Genomic DNA, 17,783 nt, shown 5'->3' with positions numbered 1-17,783 from the left:
CAAACACCAAGGGAGTCTGGGAGTGCGCCTAGGCGACCTGTGGACACTGGGGAGCCTAGGGTGAGGGGCGCACATCTGAGTCCCCCTGACTCCAAAGTGGTCTGAGTTTGGGCATTAACCACGAGGAACTCAAAAAGCAACGTCTAGAGAAATATGGCGGGGTGGTGGGGGGAGTAAGTTCCACGCACCTGAAGCGCAAAGTCTGTCCTTGGAGGATTTAAGCACATGCTGCTGTGGCGCCAAAACTAAGGGCTCTCTTAGAGGAACATGCTGGTTCTGTTACAGGACGGCACCGTCCCAACTGCTACAGCAGGGAGAGTGCCGATGAGAAGGGAAGAAGCAAAGCAGAGTGTCAAAGGCAGAGGCCTTCCCAGAACCGGACAGGACTGCCCCAAAGGCTCCTGGGCGGGAGAAACCAGGGCCAGCGGGAATCCGCCGCCTGCCCCTCCCCCGCCCCCGCGTGCGAGAGCCCGAGCCTGTGAATTCCACCGGCCTCTGGTTTCACCCGCTCTCACCCACCCCTCCTGTCGCTCATTTGCTCCCGCCTTGCCTCGCACTGATTTCTAATTCTGCCCACAAGGGCGCTGCCGTAGATGGTGCCTCCTGTTGGAGTAGATCCTGACATTTCCCTAAGGTCACGTTCGCTGAGTGGCAGCAGCCAGGAGATGCGCCCAGTGCTGCCCCCGGGAAACCAGCTCCTCCAGGCTAGGAGAGGCGTCAGCCCCCAGCTCGCTGCTCCCAACGCCTCACTATGGGCGCCCTCTGTGCCCCACTTTCCTCAGGGAAAATAACCAATTAACAGGATTGCTGTAGAGACTAACTGGGAGATGTAAATCACTAGGATTCACCAATACCCACAGTGGGGGAGTTGGTAGTAATACCGAAAACTACCCGGATGTGCTTGAATATTAACGGTCTCTTTCTTAAATTCACATTCAGGTGCACGGACTGAATTTAATCACAGTAAACTGCATAGCTCTCTTTACTTCAGTCTTTTCCTCTAAAGTTCTGACGAAAGAAATCTTCTGTGTCCTATTAAGGGGAGCTATCTAAGCACAAATGAAAGGGGTCCCAGTCGCAACCCGATGCCCTCCCTGGGGAGATCAGGGACCTGTACCTGAGAGAAAACTGGGAGCAGTGGTTGAGAGCGCCGTTCCTGGAATCAGACACACCCGGAGTCAGGGCCCAGCTCCTTCACTTACTAGATTGACAAGCAATTTAAGCTCTTCAGGTCTCAGTCTCCCAACCTGTAAAACGGGGTGATGGTATCTGTATACTAGAGAGCTTATAAGAATTAAATAGACCTGACTCATGGTAAGTACTCAATAAATTACCTGCATTTCTGTTATTATCCTATTTAACTATTATCATTATTTAGTCCACATACCACCAGCTAAGAAACATATGTAGGTAAACTGTAGCAAGCAGATAATGTCCTCTACCAAACAAACAGTGAACAAGATGATACTGCCAATGGTGGCCATACTGTCCCCAAGCTAATCATTTATTTATTTAACTCATGACTGTGAGTTTAATTATGTATGCACTGTTAATGTTAAAGTTAACCTAAATAAGTGATGAGCACCTCGTATGTTTATTCTTTACTTCTCAAGTAGAAAATTTTTTAATGAACATAACTTTGTTTTATCTTAAAAAGCACTTCTTAATCAAGGACACACTACATCACTTAGTTGATAAAACAAATTTCAACTAAGGCACACTTTCCAAATGAATGATTTCTAATAATCGGATGTGAATGCATTCTTTACAATGTACTAAGTACATAATGGGGGCCAGGAACAAAGTTCTATGTGGGGTAAGGTGGCAATGAAATAAGGCAGATATGCTGCCTACCGTCACGGGTGGGAGGCAAACATTATGCAAAATATACGTCCATATGCGTATATGTGTAATTATATATGCATTTAATTATACGTGCACACAATCACAACCAGACCTGTGCATATAATTTCAGTTGTAGTCAGGACTATGAAGCAAACGTGAACGGTCAGGGAAAGCTCTCCTGAGAAAGTGTGTTGAACTGAAACCTGAAGGGGGAGGAGGCTTTGGCCAGGCAGGGTCACCCAGGGGCAGGGAACAGTGTGTTTGAAAGTCCTAAGATAGGACCGTGTTGAGACTGCCCAGGAACTAAAGAAGGCCATATGGGTGCACATTCATGAGAGAACAGAGGGGTGCGTAACGAGTCTGAAGAAATAGTGAGAGCTGGAGTTGGCAAGAGCCTGTAGATCGTAGGATTTTGCATTTTATTGCAAGTTCATACTGAAGGGCTTTAAGCAGGGATCTAACATGATCCAATTTTCATTCTTTAAAATCCCTCTTTGTGCCTGTGTGGAGGATGGAAGGAAAAAGGGGCCAAGAGAAGGAAATAGGGAGACGAGAGTGAGGCATGATGGACAGGACGGTAGTGGACGAGCAGTAGAGAAGGATTTGGAGGAACAATCTCAGGAGTGGGCTATAGATTCTATGGAAGAATTAAGAGAGGGAGGCGGCTGGACGGAATCTCGGGTTTCTGGGTGGATAGAGGTACCATTTATAGAGGTGGAGAACAAGGGAGAAGGCTCATATTTAAGGGAGAAATATCAAGGAATCAGTGGACTGGACTATTTGCATAGTGAGCCCCTGTTATCAAATTGTCTGAGCACAATTTTTGTTTTCTTTGTCAGGAATATTGGCCCTGAGCTAATATCTGTAGCCAGTCTTCCTCTTTTTGTTGGAGGAACATTGTCCCTGAGCTAACATCTGTGCCAATCTTCCTCTATTTTGTATGTGGGACGCTGCCACAGCATGGCTTGATGCGTGTTGTAGGTCCACGTGGGATCCGAACCGGTGAACCCCAGCCTGCCAAAAGTGAGTATGCAAACTTAACCAGTATGCCACCAGGCTGGCCCCTACAAGCGTTTTTAAAGAGATATGTATGGAGAAGAAGTTTAGATTAGATTTGTTTTAAGGTTTGTTTGTTCCAATTCTAGAGCTTGCAACTACTGAATGGATGTTAGCCTGAGTAATAGCAAAAAGAGAAAAAACATAAATATTTGTCCACTCCTTGACCTATGGACTTGGGTATAAACTACAACTTTTTTTTACCTTCAATATGAAACTAGTTGACATTTCTCTGCCTTATACAGTATTGTTGCATTATATGAAAAATTGAGTTTTAAAGATTTGAAATAATGTGGGAACATTATTAATAAGGCCTCATTTTTGCACAAAACTCAAAATAATATTAATCCTCTAAGTAAAAAAAAAAAAATCAAGAATTTCCATTTCAAAGCTGATAAATCCTGTCAATTTTGAACTGTGTTTGTGTTACTTTCCTGTGGCTGTGTCACTTTATCTGGTAAACGGAAATGTTGATTATTCTTTTCTAGAATTAGTGATGAACTATGACAGTTTTGAATTAGGCAAGATAAAGAAAACATCCTCACTTATATTGAGACTTCCTATGTAGCAGAATTACAGGATTTTAGCTTAGAAATGAGCTTGCCCAGCCCCCATAGATGTAGCTTTGTACAAGGCTATGAACCCAGTAGAATTAGTGAATTGTCTCTTCTTCCAAATATTTCACGTATATTCGCAAATGTATTATTCTTTTTTTTTAAAGATTTTATTTTTTCCTTTTTCTCCCCAAAGCCCCCCGGTACATAGTTGTATATTCTTCATTGTGGGTCCTTCTAGCTGTGGCATGTGGGATGCCACCTCAGCGTGGTTTGATGAGCAGTGCCGTGTCCACGCCCAGGATTCGAACCAACGAAACACTGGGCCGCCTGCAGTGGAGCGTGCAAACTTAACCACTCGGCCATGGGGCTGGCCCCTGCAAATGTATTATTTTAACAAGTTCTTTCTTCTTTTCTACTTTGTCCCCAATTTTCCCAAAGTATAGATTTAAAGTAAATTGTTAGCAAATTTGTAGACAGTTTTTAAACTGCAGTGATATGTGGGTAGAATGGCAAGTATCAAATCAGAAATTATTCCTTACATTTCTATTCCCCAAGAAGGAGGAACCACAAGATAGAAAAAGACCTATCACCATCAAAACACGTGTGGAGAAAGTAATTTCCCAGTGAGAAGGCACAGTCCTGCGGGCTGTCTCTGAGGTCTGAGCAAGACACGTGGGGTCTGTTCAGAAGACCTTGTATTAACAAGACGGAAACAACAATCGGAGTATTTGACCAATATGGGGAAAAAATAAGTGCACATACATGCCAATAGAACTGCTTGGCTTTCAGAACTGTTCAGCATTTTGTTTTATTTTATTTTCAATATCCTGTGGGAAAAAAAGAGAGAGAGAAAGAAAAAGAAACAATGAATCACATCCTACATTGATCTCAGGAAAGAAGCCCCTCTCTCTGCGTGATTGGGCAAGAACGGATCATGACCTATGGCAGTGTCTCTGCCCACACGCACAAATAAGAGTCTACAGCCCAGTAATGCCCCCTTATACGTGACTTTATGGTGTTGCCACACCTGTGGAGAGAATATGAGATAAGGGCAAAATAAAAGGTAGATTTAGTTAGAGTTCCAAAAGAAAGCTGTTTGCTTCTGCTTTAATAGGAGAGACATTAGTCATTTAGAACAAGAAAAGCAGCAGAACACACAATACAACAGAGAGTGACTGAGAAATCCCTGGGCGCCTTGTCTCATGGACCCCTCAAGATGCCAGTGGGGGAGCAGGCACCTGCAGCATGTGGGTGGAGAAAATACAGGGCAAACCTTAAATTACATTTATCAGCTTTTGCATTCTAAAACATACTTATGAGAATGACAGATTTAAGGAAAGTTTTCCATTCCAAAATTCGAAGAGGAAATCCAATGTAAATGTTAGTTTTGCCATCCCTCACTCTTGTTTGAAGCACATAGCTTACAAACATAATGATATTCTCCAAGATCGAAATAAATTAAAACCAATGGAGAAGGAAAAAGAGAGAAGGGAGACGAATTGAGACTTGTCCAACTGTGTTCCAGTAAATGTTGAACGAGACCAACATGCATCTCTGCTTGATGATTGATTAAAATCAATGACAATCAGGACAGTGGGGAGGGGCAGTGGAGCAAACAAAGGCATGGGGCAGAAGTATCCACTCCAAACGCTTGCCCTGCTATGCTCTCATTTCCATGTGATTGAAGAATGCCTCTCTTCCTGTCAACCAATAATTTTAGGGGTTTGCACAAATACAGATCTGAGATACAGATATAGTAATATCTCATTTACTCAGCATCTGGAATAAACAAGCATTTACCACATATGGGAATTTTCCAGATGACTGAGTATAGCACTTTGAGTAGCAAAACTTAAAGAAAAAGAATCACCATTTTTTATTGAAGCCCTTGACAATTGATACGTCTTTTCCTGACTCCTTCCTGGGTATTTTGCTGAGGATTCCCAAATTTATGTCTCCAATCCATACCTCTCCCCTGAACTCTGGGGCCTTTATCCAAGTGCCTACGCAGCAGACCCATTTGAAAATCTATTTATCATCTTAAAATTATCATGTTGATGTTCTCTCTTCTAAACCCTTCCTCTCTCAATAGATGACAACTTTATCCTTCCAGTTGCTCAAGTCAAACACATTGAAGTTATTCTAGATCTTTCTGTCTCTCTGTTTCTCTCTGTCTCTGTCCCTCTGTGTGTGTGTGTGCACGAGTGTGTCTCTCTCCACATCCAATCCATCAGCAATTTCTGATGGTGCTATAATTAAAATATCTCCACAATCAGATCACCTCCACCACTTCCACGCTGGTCAAGCCAACCTCATCTGTTACTTGAAATATTGCAACAGATTCCTAACTTGTCTCCATACTTTTACTTATGCCCCTATAGTCTATTCTTAACCCAGTAGTCAAAGTATCTCCTCTAAAATGTAAGTTAGTATGTGTTTCTTCTCTACTTAAAATCTCCAATGGCTTCCCACCTCACTCAGAGAAAAAGCCAAAGTTCTTCCAATGGCCTAAAGCCTCACATGAGCCATCTCCAACATCAACATGACCTCAGCGTTCTCCCCTGCACCCACTGCATTCCACGGACATACCAGGCACACTTCTGCCTTTCCATGTGCTTTCTCTTCCCTCTGGAATACTTTCTCCTAAAATGTACCTACATGGCTATCTTCTTCACTTTCTACAGGTCTCTGCTTCAACATGATTTTCTCACCTTACGACAAATACCCCCCCAAATCTATCCTCCCTCACTGCTTTATTTTTCTCCATATATTTGTCATTATCTAACATAGTCTGTATGTATGTATTTATGCATTCATTCATTCATTATCTTATGATGAGCTTAAAGGTCTCACCTACGAATAAATGAATAAATGTATGACATTAACTCTGGGATCTCAGCAGTATTTTGAATAACTGAGCTTGACATATAAATGACCTCTTGATAGAGTAGCATTATTCCACTTGGGAGGAAAGTGTGATATGCCTAATATCTTGTCAAAGGGTTCTCCGAGGAGCAAGAACCTCCAGAAATGATGTGGGAGCTCCCTCTTGGTCGCCTGGATAATGAGTTAGTGGGACCAGGGCTTCAGGAGGGAATGGCACTCTAGGTTGTCTTCCTGGGACTGATGACTTCCATCCCTTATGGCAATTCCATGATGCCCAAGGTTTGTGGTGCAGCTGGCTTTCTTAGACCACTCCTAGCATCAAAACCAGACAGGCAGGCACCAAAGGTGTCTTATTATAGTGCTCAAGATTTCCCCATGAAGAGAGAGAACTATCAAGAGAGCAAGTTCTCTCCCAGAAAGGCATACCCACCACACGTGGCCAGCATGGAGGGGAATCTGAGGACCTGTAGCTTCTCTCCCCTTGCTTTCTTAATAAAGTCTCCTATTTAACCCATGCTCTTTGGGGGATCCCTAAGGCCACCCTCAAGTTCAAGAATTTGCTAGAAGGATTCACAGAATTCAGAAAAAAACTGTTATACTCATGGTTATAGTTTATTACAGCAAAAGGACACAAGTCAAAATCAACAGATAGAAGGTGCATATGGCAGAATCCAGGAGAGACCAGGCACAACCTTCCCATTGTCCTCCCCTAATGGAGTTGTTTGGTGGTGCTTAATTCTCCCAGCAATGATATGTGACACATATGGAGTATTGCCACCCAGGGAAGTTCACATAAGCCTTGGTGTCCAGGGTTTTACTGGGAGTTGGTCACAGAGGCATGGAGCTCCCACGTGACTGACCTCAGCTCCTCAGTCTCCAGCCTCTCCAGAGGTCAGACTAATACTGGGTTGCTGAAGGCCACACCGTAAACCACGCTGTAGCATGGACTCTCTGGTGTAGCCCAGGTACACAGAGACACTCTTATCAGGCAGGTTTAGAGGTTTTTCCTCAGGAGCTGGTCAAAGGCCACACTTCTCTTGGAAATGTGCAGAATTTGAACACCCTAGGCCTGCTGAGTCAACCCTTCACTGCACACATGCTACGTGATTTTGTCAAATTCACCCTTGTCCTTTGCACAATAGGTGATGACTATGAGGGAACCAACCTCACGTGGCATAAAAAAGAACCTGTTCATTTTGATCTGTCAGAAAGAGAGTTACTTTCCCTCTTCTGCTGTAGAAAAGAGTCAGTTAAAAGGACATTTGAGTTAGTGGATAAATATAAAGAGCCTGCCAAGCTAATTTACAAACTGAGTTAACTCAGTTTTCTATGGACAACATATTACATCGTCAGATGAACAATTAAAATGTTCTATAACAAACATATTATATACATTTCTGGGAGATAAACAGATTTCTCAATTATTTACAATAGATGTTTAATAATGATAATAAGAAAGTTTAAAGGATTAAAACATAAGGAAGACTTTTATCCTTCTTGGCTAGATTCTTTGTTTATACTACTTCTGTGATTTCCACAATGAAAATATTCCTTAACCTTCTCATATATCTTGGCCGAGGAGCATAATACCAGAAGCATACTTTGAATTCTCAAAGTACTTATGGCCACAAAATTACTCATGAATCCTTATCAAACACAATTGTAACTTGCCCTCTTATAAGGAAGGTTAGTGAAAAACAAATTAAAGTCATTAATTTCTAATTTCCACAATGTAGATATCATCAATTTGAGGCTTTAACTAAAACAGTGGAGGCAGAGAAAGGAGCGATATTATTAAGAAGCAAAGAAACCAAAGGAAGAGCTATTTTGCAGTTTTATGTGTGTTCACTTCCAAAAGTTGCTTTTGAAAATTTATAGCAAAATTCATACGTGCATGTGGCTCATACGTGCACGTGCATGAGGAAGTGCTGTGAAGAAGGCATAAATTCCAGCTCTAAGTACCCAAATCCTATTATTGAATCAAATCCAATTAGCACTTTTTTTATGGAAAACAGATAATTAGAAATTCCTTCTCTCCAGAAACATAGGCGTTTTAAATCAATCAATCAACAAAGCCAAACAGAAATATTCCCTCTGAGCCTCCAATCCAGTAAAAAGTTAGAGATGGAGTCCAGACAATCTGGAGGTCTGCAAACTCAAGGCAAAACTAAATTAGACCTCTATGCTGCAGCAAGGAGATATTAAAGCAGTCATACTGATCTTGACCCATTTCCTCATGCTTCTTGCTTTTCTCAGTAATCACAATGATTATAAGCTCAGATATCTATTTAGTGAGGCATTAGATAAGGGGAAGACAAAGCAAAAAAAAAAAAAAAAAATACAGTCAGTATTTCAGAACTGAAAGAAGCTAAAAGTGAGTTCACCTTAAAGTAAGTTCAATTGCCTCACTTTACAGAAAACTGAGGCCCTGAGAGGCTGAGTCGTCCGTGCACACGGGTTCATTTTCTCGTGCATTCATTCAGTACGTCATTACTGAACAGCTTCCCTATGCTGGATGCAAAAGTAAAAGTCAGCAAAGAGTTCGAAGCCTAGCGGCAGAGCTCGTCAGGAAAATCAGGAGCGTCCAGGGAGCAGCTTAATCTAGAATCTGAGCGGCAGCCCTTTTCTGGTGGGCACACATGCTGCTAGCGCAGGTTTTCTCCAGTCGGCCTTATGACAGGAAACAGCTACAGTGCTTGTCAGACCCACACATGCCAACCCTGCCCTAGACCTCCTGAATCTGAAAGTCTTCCAAAGGAACCTGGGATTCTAAATTTTCCACAAGTGCCCAGATGAATTTAATCACGAGGCCCCAGCAGGGCTTCCATACACCGGCCAGGTTCAGAGATCTCCCACCTTCGACTGCTCTCTTTCAGCTGGTAGCTCCAGGCCCCGTTGGCTTAGTCCCATATCTGAAGGTTTAGGTAAGAGCCTACATCAGTATTTCTCAGCTCAGAGTCAGTGGCAGAATTATGTAGTGAGCTTAAAAAAAAAAAAAGCAGCTCAGGCCTCACTCACGCCAACTATATTAGAATCTCTCAAATTGAAATTTAAGGCTTTCTTTTTCTGAAGTTCCACAGGGGCTTCTGATGAGCAGCCAGTGTTGAAGGCCATGCTAACCCACGGTCCTTTTAGAACGCTCAGGAGAGACCTTCGCCCACATGCGGTGGGGGAGGGGCTTGGGAGCACCTCTCGAACCCATGACACATGGTGCCACCATTATTGTAACGTGCCCTTCTCCCCCCATGTGCCTGCCCAAATCTTAGATTCAAGCAGGAAGAAAAAAATGCCACAAAGGTGTTATAAAGCAGACCACTCTGCGACAATGAGAGTCACAATTTTCCATCAAGACAAAGCAAAACAAAGGAACCACTGGGTCGATAACCATCGTGTTAGATTGTGTGTACCCCACACCATTTCAGTCACACCACACCTCTGCGCCTCCTGCAGCCCCGCCCCATGGCTTTGTGCTAGTTTACGCATCGATTAAGGCAGTTGTCCTCAGAGGACTGCATCATGTTTAGCTGAGCCTCGTTTTCTTTGCCCAGGGACTTGGGAGCTCTTGGAGGGTGGGGAACTTGTCTCTCGTCCTGTCCCCAACACCGGTAGTTTAGGATGCACAGATGCTCAGTAAGTCTTATGCAATCAACACATGCAGCTCTCAGGCCAGAGCTTTTCCCACTACACCACAGGGCCTCTTCTCGAATGCATGCACAGGGTGATGGGCATGACATTCAGGAGACAGAATTCCCCCAAGCGGCATGTCCTGGCACACTGACTTCTGAACTCAAGTCACTCAAGACCAAAGAATACGGGTGATTATGTGATGTTCCATGAGCAGCTCTAGCCCATGCCATCAGGCCAATGGTCTTGTAGTTTTCACAATGTATGTTTCTCTCAAGAGTATTAGTAAATACTTTGACACTTTCAGAATGGACTTCCGTTTACCTTTTATTTTCTGTCCTATGCTGAAATAAGGAGTAAGTCTAGAAGCAGTGAGAAATAAGCTCTCTCCCTGCAAGTAGATTCCTTTGACACCACTAAAAAAAATCTGCATAGCAAGCTGCGTGCTAAGGCCTTCAGCAATGCTTGCCTAATGACGCTCACAGACTCATGACCAGCCTTCTCTGCATCTCTTTTATTACTGTGCTGTCCCTTTTTTTTTAAATTAGTAATGCTTTGGATTCAACTGGACATACAACTTAAAAGGAACATTTAATAAAAAGTTCTTTTCTCAACAAGGTCAAGATCATTCCCATTATTGTTTATAATAGCTTTCATGTTCCTCTGAATTTTATTCCATTTTCTTAAAATATATGGAGAGGTTGTGTTTTGGTATTTTTGGATGAATTATAACTATATCAAGTATACTGGTACTTAGTTGCACATTTAATCATGGCTGGGTATTTGGTGTTTCTCAAGTATATCTTACACGGTACTGAAAATAACTCTGATGGAGTAAGAAGATAGAGCACGTGTGGATAGTTAAGTAGATTCTGATGGAAATTGAGTAGTATCTTCATATTAGCTAAATCTAGCAGCTTGAATTTTTGCTTTTTTGTTTTTGTTTTTTTAAGACCATTTCCTGAACTCATCTTCTATTTTTCATCTTTTGTAACAGAATCTCAGGAACTCCATCAGGACAGACTCTCCGTAGGGTATGGATATTACTGAGAAGAGGCACTGAAGCCCAGCCTTCGGGCCTCACTCAGCCCCGTGATCTCAGGTGTTGACACTTGCATGTGTCTTCCGGTGACGAAGCCCACAGTCCTTCAATCTTCCTCTGTTTTTAATGCATAGCTATCAAAATGCATATTTAGTACGTGCTTTGAGCCATATGAAATGGAATTTTAAAATGCACTGATACATGACCAGAAGAAAAATGTTCCGTGTGCTGGATCCCTGCCGTAATAGCAGCATCCTCTCTCGCCAGTGCCAGTGCGACGTCAGTGTGCGCACAGGTGCACAGTCCCGCGGTCGCTCTGTCTTCTGTTACTGCAGAAAGGCAGCCTATTAGCTAAGCCTGAGAATGGAGTACAATTCTTCCATTAACCATTTATTTAGCCAACAAGCTAAGTAATGACGACATTTTTCTTTCTATTATGCGGGAGTTTTATGCATTTAGCAGTATTATTCCTTGAACAGATGTGTCTTTTCAAAGTCGTCTTCCTTTCCTATGAACATAGGATTTCTTCTTAATTGTATGGTTTTAAGCTACAACTGCTTCAAAAGGAGTTTCTAAACACACCACTGAGATTGCTCTGAACTGAGAGCCAGGTGACATGGAAACCACAGTGTCATCAAGAACGTGAGCAGCCAGCTCCCCACATCAAGCACCCAGTTAGCTCGTATTCTTTGGCTAAATAACTCCGCAGTCAGTGCAGTCATCCTCAGAAGCCTTAGAAATACCTGGGAGTGATCTGAATGCGGCAGTATCAGAACTACAAAAGAGAAGCAAGAAGCATTTCGCAGTCAGTCAGCAGACTGTAGAATCTGACACTGAAGGTTGTATCAAATCCCCGCCACGTGAGGGTTTTGAATAACCAAGCACGCTAGCCAGTCCCCTGCACAACACTTCCCTTTATCAATAAAGGAGCATTCACGAAGAATCAATATCTAAAGCCCGTTGGGCACCTCCCAGTACTTCTATGATTTCCTCAGTGCTGAGCGTTAACAAAGAAAACCTTGCTACTACACTTTTGAGAGGCACCCATGGACGCTGGCAACCAAATGATACCACTTTTTTCTAATAAGAAGTATAATAAGCTCTTGGGTCACCTTCAAAATACGGTTCCGTTCTTTCCCCGGAATAGAGTTACTGTGGAATCAGGTGACTGAAAAAGTGAGGAGAGGAAATAAAAGGATGGCTCAGCAGTAAAAGCTGGCGCTGCTGCCCGAGCCTGCCTCTCTGCCCACAGCAAGGTCACGGAAACTCAGTGCGAGCCCAAGCGGCTGTCAGTAGCAGACACCAACAGGTGTGATCCTGGCACACATCGGTGTTTGTCTGACAGCTGCGTGTGCTCCCGCCAGAGCTCCAGCCAGTGATCTGCCTGGGTCTGCTCTGCAGAGGAAGACTCGCCCTACAGTTTCCCACTGAGTCATGAGGTCAAGGAAGAATCCCACTGATGTCTTTAAATAGTCTTGGCTCCAGCAAGCTAATGTGCGTGATGCTACTGGAGTGTGCCTGTGTGTGCCTGGCAGGGATATGCGGGGCTCCGCTTGCTGCTGGAGACGGAATTTAGAGGGGACTTCTCCAGCTGCCTCCCAGTGATGCTGGTAAGACCTGTTGGCAACGACTCCAAAGAAGAGCTCACGCACAAACGTGCTAAGGGAACCATGGTATCTGACGATAACAGCGGGAATTGCTGCCCCCTTTTGTGGATGGGAAAATTGACTTTAGAGTCTGCTAGGTAAATCACTTGTCCCCATGAATAAGCTATATGGACCCCCTTTGAGCAGCTCTTGAAAGAAGTCAGACGGCAGCTCTACACTACAATTGCCTGAGCTCAGAACCTGAGAACGAGCTACCGACCACCCCAGCACTTTGCTGCTCTTTCCCAAATGGCGTGAAGTGGGGAGGAGGAGGAATTAGGATAAGATGCCCGCAGTGGACGGAGGGTCTGGCTGATTCCGCCCACCGTGTTCTTTGGTGACTGAGACTTTGGGGCTCAGTCTAGTCTGCCCACCCACGTTATCCATGCTTCAGCCCCTTGCTTACATTTCTCTTTAGCAGGGCTCACATTTACCAGATAGTCTAGAAACCCACACAGGTCTGTCTCTTTCACCAAAGTGTGAGCTCCTTGGTAGAAGAAGCAGGGTGTTATTCCTCTTGAGGTCCCAGCCCAGTGTCTAGGCTAAAGAAGGTGCTAATAAATATAAGTTTAACTGAATTAAACTAAACATGAAAAAGTTAGACAAGCCTTGGCAGCAAATCTAAATCCTAGGTCTTGATATTGTTTGCTATGTTCTGTAGACAAATGAGCCAAGAAACCTGGGCACTTGGCTCTCCATTATCTGAAGGTACTGTACTTTCTTCAGTGCCACATTTTCATCCTAAATCTTCAACTCCAAATGAATAGCAATGTCTTAGAGACTCTTGGCAGCCATGACAGCAGTAAGATCCAATGACCCTTGTGACAGGAACTCTGTAATTGCTTGTCCTGATGTTCGTGTTTAACAGCTGTGTACTTTTAAAATTAAAAGCAAAACAAACTTAATATTTGTACAGAGCCTTTTGTCCAAAGAGCTTTTAAATGACACTCAACTCATTTTTTAAATGTCCCTATGTGAAAGCCAAGTGGCAAATACTATCTTCCTCTGAATGGGAAAAGGGTAATTACTTGTTTTCTGTGGCTTATCTAGGCCTTACCTCCTCTTTCCTGCCTTTTCGCCATTTTCCCCCCAATTATTAGCTCATCTCTGAGAGGGCAAATCTAGAAAGGGAGGAGAAGTGAAGTTAGAATCGGATAACGTAACCACTGGCCGGCATCTCTAGAAAAGCTCAGGGATGTGCCTATGGATGCAAGAGGACTGGGAAAGAAGGTGGACACTGACATTAAAATTGATTTGTATTTATTATCTGAAAGCCATCATGCTACCCCCATCATTCACCACCAGACGTGAGCACAAGCAGCTCGATTCTTACTCTATAGACATTTTAGAGACAATGTTCCTCTGACTGTTTCCCCAGAACCTGAGGGGAAAGCTCTGTCTGATTTGGTCATCGCCGGCAGGGCAGGGCCCCAGCTGGCTCTTTGGTCCCAGGTAACACTTACCAAGGCTGATGGAGGAGTGTGTCTCGCTGTTACCTGGCTGCAGGCTGCCGATTCGAGGGTTGAAACCAGACGGTGTCAGTGCCTCACGTCGCACTTGGCTCACACTACATGCTTAGCAAATATCTGACTTTTGGATTGCATTGAATCAGACCTGCTGTCCACTATTCCAAGGGCTGAATCCCACTACTCCTCAGAAGAATCAGAGCAATTATTTCTCTTCGGAGAAAACCAAAGGCCTGCTTCAATTTATGTTTAGAATGAGATGAACATAATATTTTGGGGCTTATTAGGAACCTATAGAGTTCAAAGCAAACACTTCCCTACAACAGGTGTTCAATACGATTTAGCAAATGGTAACACAAGCACTGAGCCACGCAAACAGTAAGGGGAGAAAGTTTAGACTAGACAAGTACCCAGCTGACAAGTCTCCATGCACTGGCTCCAGTCCACGCCTCCTGGGCCGCATCAGTTGTGCTTTTTATCCTTCAGGTAGCTGAAGAGCATCTCCAGGCCCCCCTCCACCAGCTCTGGCAGAGGCTTGGACAGAGGGTTATGGGAAATATGGAGCCCCTTGTCCATGGGGTTCCAAGCAATCCTCGCCAGTCGACACAGCAGGTAGAGTTCGTCCGGGAGGGTCTGGATGTCGTTGTTGTTCAAGTTCAGCAGCTCCAGGCTCGTGAGCAGGCAGAGAGACCGCGGGAAGGAGTGGATATTGTTTCTCTCCGCGATGAAGATCTGCAGGCTGACCAGACACTGGATGCTCTCAGCGATGTTTTCCAGGCGGTTAGAGCCCACGTGCAAAAAATCCAGCTCCTTCAGTGAAAACACACAGATGGGGATGTGAGCAAAATAGTTGTTGCTGATGTTGAGCTTCCTCAGTCTGGGGAGGTCGGCGAAGCTGGCAGGAAGCTGGGAAAGGCAGTTGTGCGACAGGCTCAGGACCTCCAGGTTTTTGCAGGCGCTCAGCTCGGCCGGCATCTCGGTCAGGCAGTTCATGTTGACGAACAGCACCTTCAGGCTCTTGAGGAGGCTGATTTCTCGGGGCAGACTCTTTAGGCGGTTCCCGCACAAGTTCAGGACCACGAGCCGAGTCAGCTTCCCCACCTCGGGCGGGAGAACCCTGAGCTGGTTGTGAGACAGATTGAGTTTCTGGACCTCAGACAAGCCCCACAGAAAGTCGGGGATGTCTGTCATTCCCTTGGTGACCAGGCTGAAGCTGACGTGGCGCATGCCCCGCTTCAGCAGAGACCGTGGGTCCTTTCCGGAGAGCAGGGCATCGTCCCACGGAGAGAATTTCTGCCTCCCGGCCAGCAGCACCATCCCCTTGGGGCCCTTGTCCTGGGAGTGGGCACTTGACTGCCGCGCCCCCATTCTCCCTCCTTTGCACCCTCTCTCCGCCGCCGCCCGAAGGCTGGGGTCCTGTCCACCCCAGCTGCTAAGCGGCCGGCGCAGGCAGGCAGCGAGCGCGGCGGCGAGGACAGAGTGCGGCGGCGGACGCGGGGGCTCCCGGTCAGCCCCGGCAGGGGCCCCAGCCTCCTGCGCGGCCGCGGGGGAGCTTCGGCGGTTTCTCTCTGAGCAGCCGGGCTGTAACGGTATACTGTCCCTGGGGCTGCAGAACTGAACCACTCGATTCCCTCTGAACGCCACCAGGCAGCTGTCACTGTCACTCTGCCCGGGTTTATTGGCCTGTATGTGCAAGCGGGTCACAGGGAGGCGGCAGCTAACTTTCCCCGCTCAGCTTTTCTTGGGTATCACAGCTGAGCAGGGTGGTTAGCAAGCCCGTCTCCCAAAAGAGGCAAAGTGGAAAAATCAAGCAGGCCCGCCAGCGCCAGGCCGTGGGCACGGTCTCGGGAGCGCGCCCGGACGCCAGGGGGACGGCTGAACGCCAGCCACAGAGTTAGGCTTCCAAAGCTGAAGACCGTCAGACGGCAGCAAACGCACCCATTTCAAACTTCGGTGAATTGTGCAGTCATGAAAAAGAAACAAGGAGCCTGGACACCTGGAATCCTCCGGCGGAAGGTTCCCCACGGTACCGGTCAGAGGGGACTCGCGAGGAGGGAGTGAAGGAGCGGCTGGACCCCCGCTGCCCTTTCTCCCAGAGCAGCTCCGGGATCAGAGTCTGCTGCCAGCTTCTGGGGTTAGCTCGGGGCACCTTAAATGTCTGACCGACCCCTCGGTGTTTGCCTTAGTAGGATGAGCACCGGGTGCCCGCTGTCCCGGAAGAATGTCGCTGGTACGCACCGATGTCTCTCTCTCGAATTAAAAATGTTCGCTTACACTCTAAGTATGTAGAGTCACTTATGAGTGTTGTGGGCTGCATTGTGTCCCCTCAAATTTCAAATGTTGAAGTCCTAACCCCCAGTACCCAGAATGTGGCTGTATTTGGAAATAGGGCCACGTGAAGACACCGGGAGGAGCCAAGGAGAGAGGCCTCGCAAGCAACCGATCCTGCGGACACCTTGCTCCCGGCCTTGTAGCCTCCAGAGCCTGTATTTAGGGCACCCAGCCTGTCACGCTGTGTTAGGGTGGCCTTAGCAAACTAATACAGTTGGGAGGAGGCAGACACATTTGCGTACCCGAAAAATCCTAAAAATATGTCGTGATTAAGGGGAGAAGAGACATCAAGGTTGATGACAGGGTTCTGAGAGGAGGGCTGCAGTCTGTAGCGGCTGCTCCCCTGGAAGCACATGGCTCTTGCTGGCAGCAGCCCCTGCGTAGCCCTTGGCACAGAAGCTCTGTCCTGGAGAGCAATCACAGAGCTGTGATCACCAAGCCAGGAGCTCAGCTGGGCTCAGGCTGGGCGATCCCCGGAATCTGCAGGTCCACCCACGGAGGGGCCAGGGCCTGGGGGAGAGGAGCAGCGGGAGGTGTAAATCAAACAATGCCAGACCATTTCAGCTCCACGTGGCATTTGAGAGAGATGTGCTCCCTGTGACTGAGTAGCCCCTGGCGTTCTCAGACAGAGGTTGACACTTTGGACATTTTAGTAATGGGATGCTTCAGTGTTCTAGCTGTTAATTAAGGGGAAAAAAAGTAATGTAGCTAAATCTGTATCCTAAGTTTTTGAAGCAGACTATACCTTACACATGTAAATTTCATATGACAATGGAGTTCTGCTGTTAAAAACAAAGTTAGCTATGCTCCTCTTTCCCTCTTCCCTTCCATGAGCGTGATAAATGATGTTAGAGTTCCTGAAATGTGAGGAATAGCAGGAGCTGGGATGGTTTGAGCAGGAGTCAACAGCTTTCTTCTTTGTGGCAATTCTCCTTTTCCCTTAATACATTTTTTTCCAATAAATACTTTTTTGAGCAGTTAATAGCCAACACTTATTGAATGTTTATTAAGTGAAAGGCATCGCACTTTACATGCAGGATGGGTGTTAAAATGAACTCTACTTTACAGATGAGGAAAGGAAGATAGTGAGAGGTCAAGTTACTTATTATGCAAGATCAAGTCACTTGCCCAAGGTCAAGTACCTAGTCAATGGCAGAACCAGAATTCAAACCCAGCCCATCCAACTCCACAGCCCAGGCTGGGAGCTACAAGAAGACTCTGGACTTAGCCCTGTAGAAAGATGGAATAACTGTGGCTAGGATATGGTTTTTTCTTTTCAAATTGCTAGAGGTAAGGCTTGAGGGAACATAGGTAAAGAAATTACTAAGTA

At 45.6% G+C, this 17,783-nt stretch overlaps 1 protein-coding gene across 18 annotated transcripts in view; it reads right to left on the bottom strand.

The window, feature by feature from the left end:
* The window catches only part of LRRC30 (leucine rich repeat containing 30), a 37,596-nt gene extending 20,174 nt beyond the window's left edge, over positions 1–17,422 (bottom strand). For 6 of the 18 annotated variants that reach the window (XM_023647433.2, XM_070275554.1, XM_070275552.1 and 3 more), the window contains exons 1-2: positions 14,120–17,422; positions 1,118–1,247 (exon numbers count right to left, since the gene is read on the bottom strand). In XM_023647433.2, the coding sequence (XP_023503201.1) occupies positions 14,585–15,490 (906 nt within the window). In that variant the 5' untranslated portion in view covers positions 15,491–17,422 and the 3' untranslated portion in view covers positions 1,118–1,247; positions 14,120–14,584. Of the gene's footprint in view, positions 1–188; positions 305–1,117; positions 1,248–4,220; positions 4,286–6,940; positions 11,786–13,713; positions 13,778–14,119 lie in introns of those variants that run through there. The other 12 variants (XM_014727774.3, XM_070275553.1, XM_070275555.1 and 9 more) reach the window with 7 other exon arrangements.
* Between the last annotated feature and the right edge of the window lie 361 nt (positions 17,423–17,783).

Source organism: Equus caballus, chromosome 8 (genome assembly GCF_041296265.1).
Source record: "Equus caballus isolate H_3958 breed thoroughbred chromosome 8, TB-T2T, whole genome shotgun sequence".
In the NCBI taxonomy this organism is placed as follows: Eukaryota; Metazoa; Chordata; class Mammalia; order Perissodactyla; family Equidae; genus Equus; species Equus caballus.
This window is presented reverse-complemented; position numbering and strand designations above follow the sequence as displayed.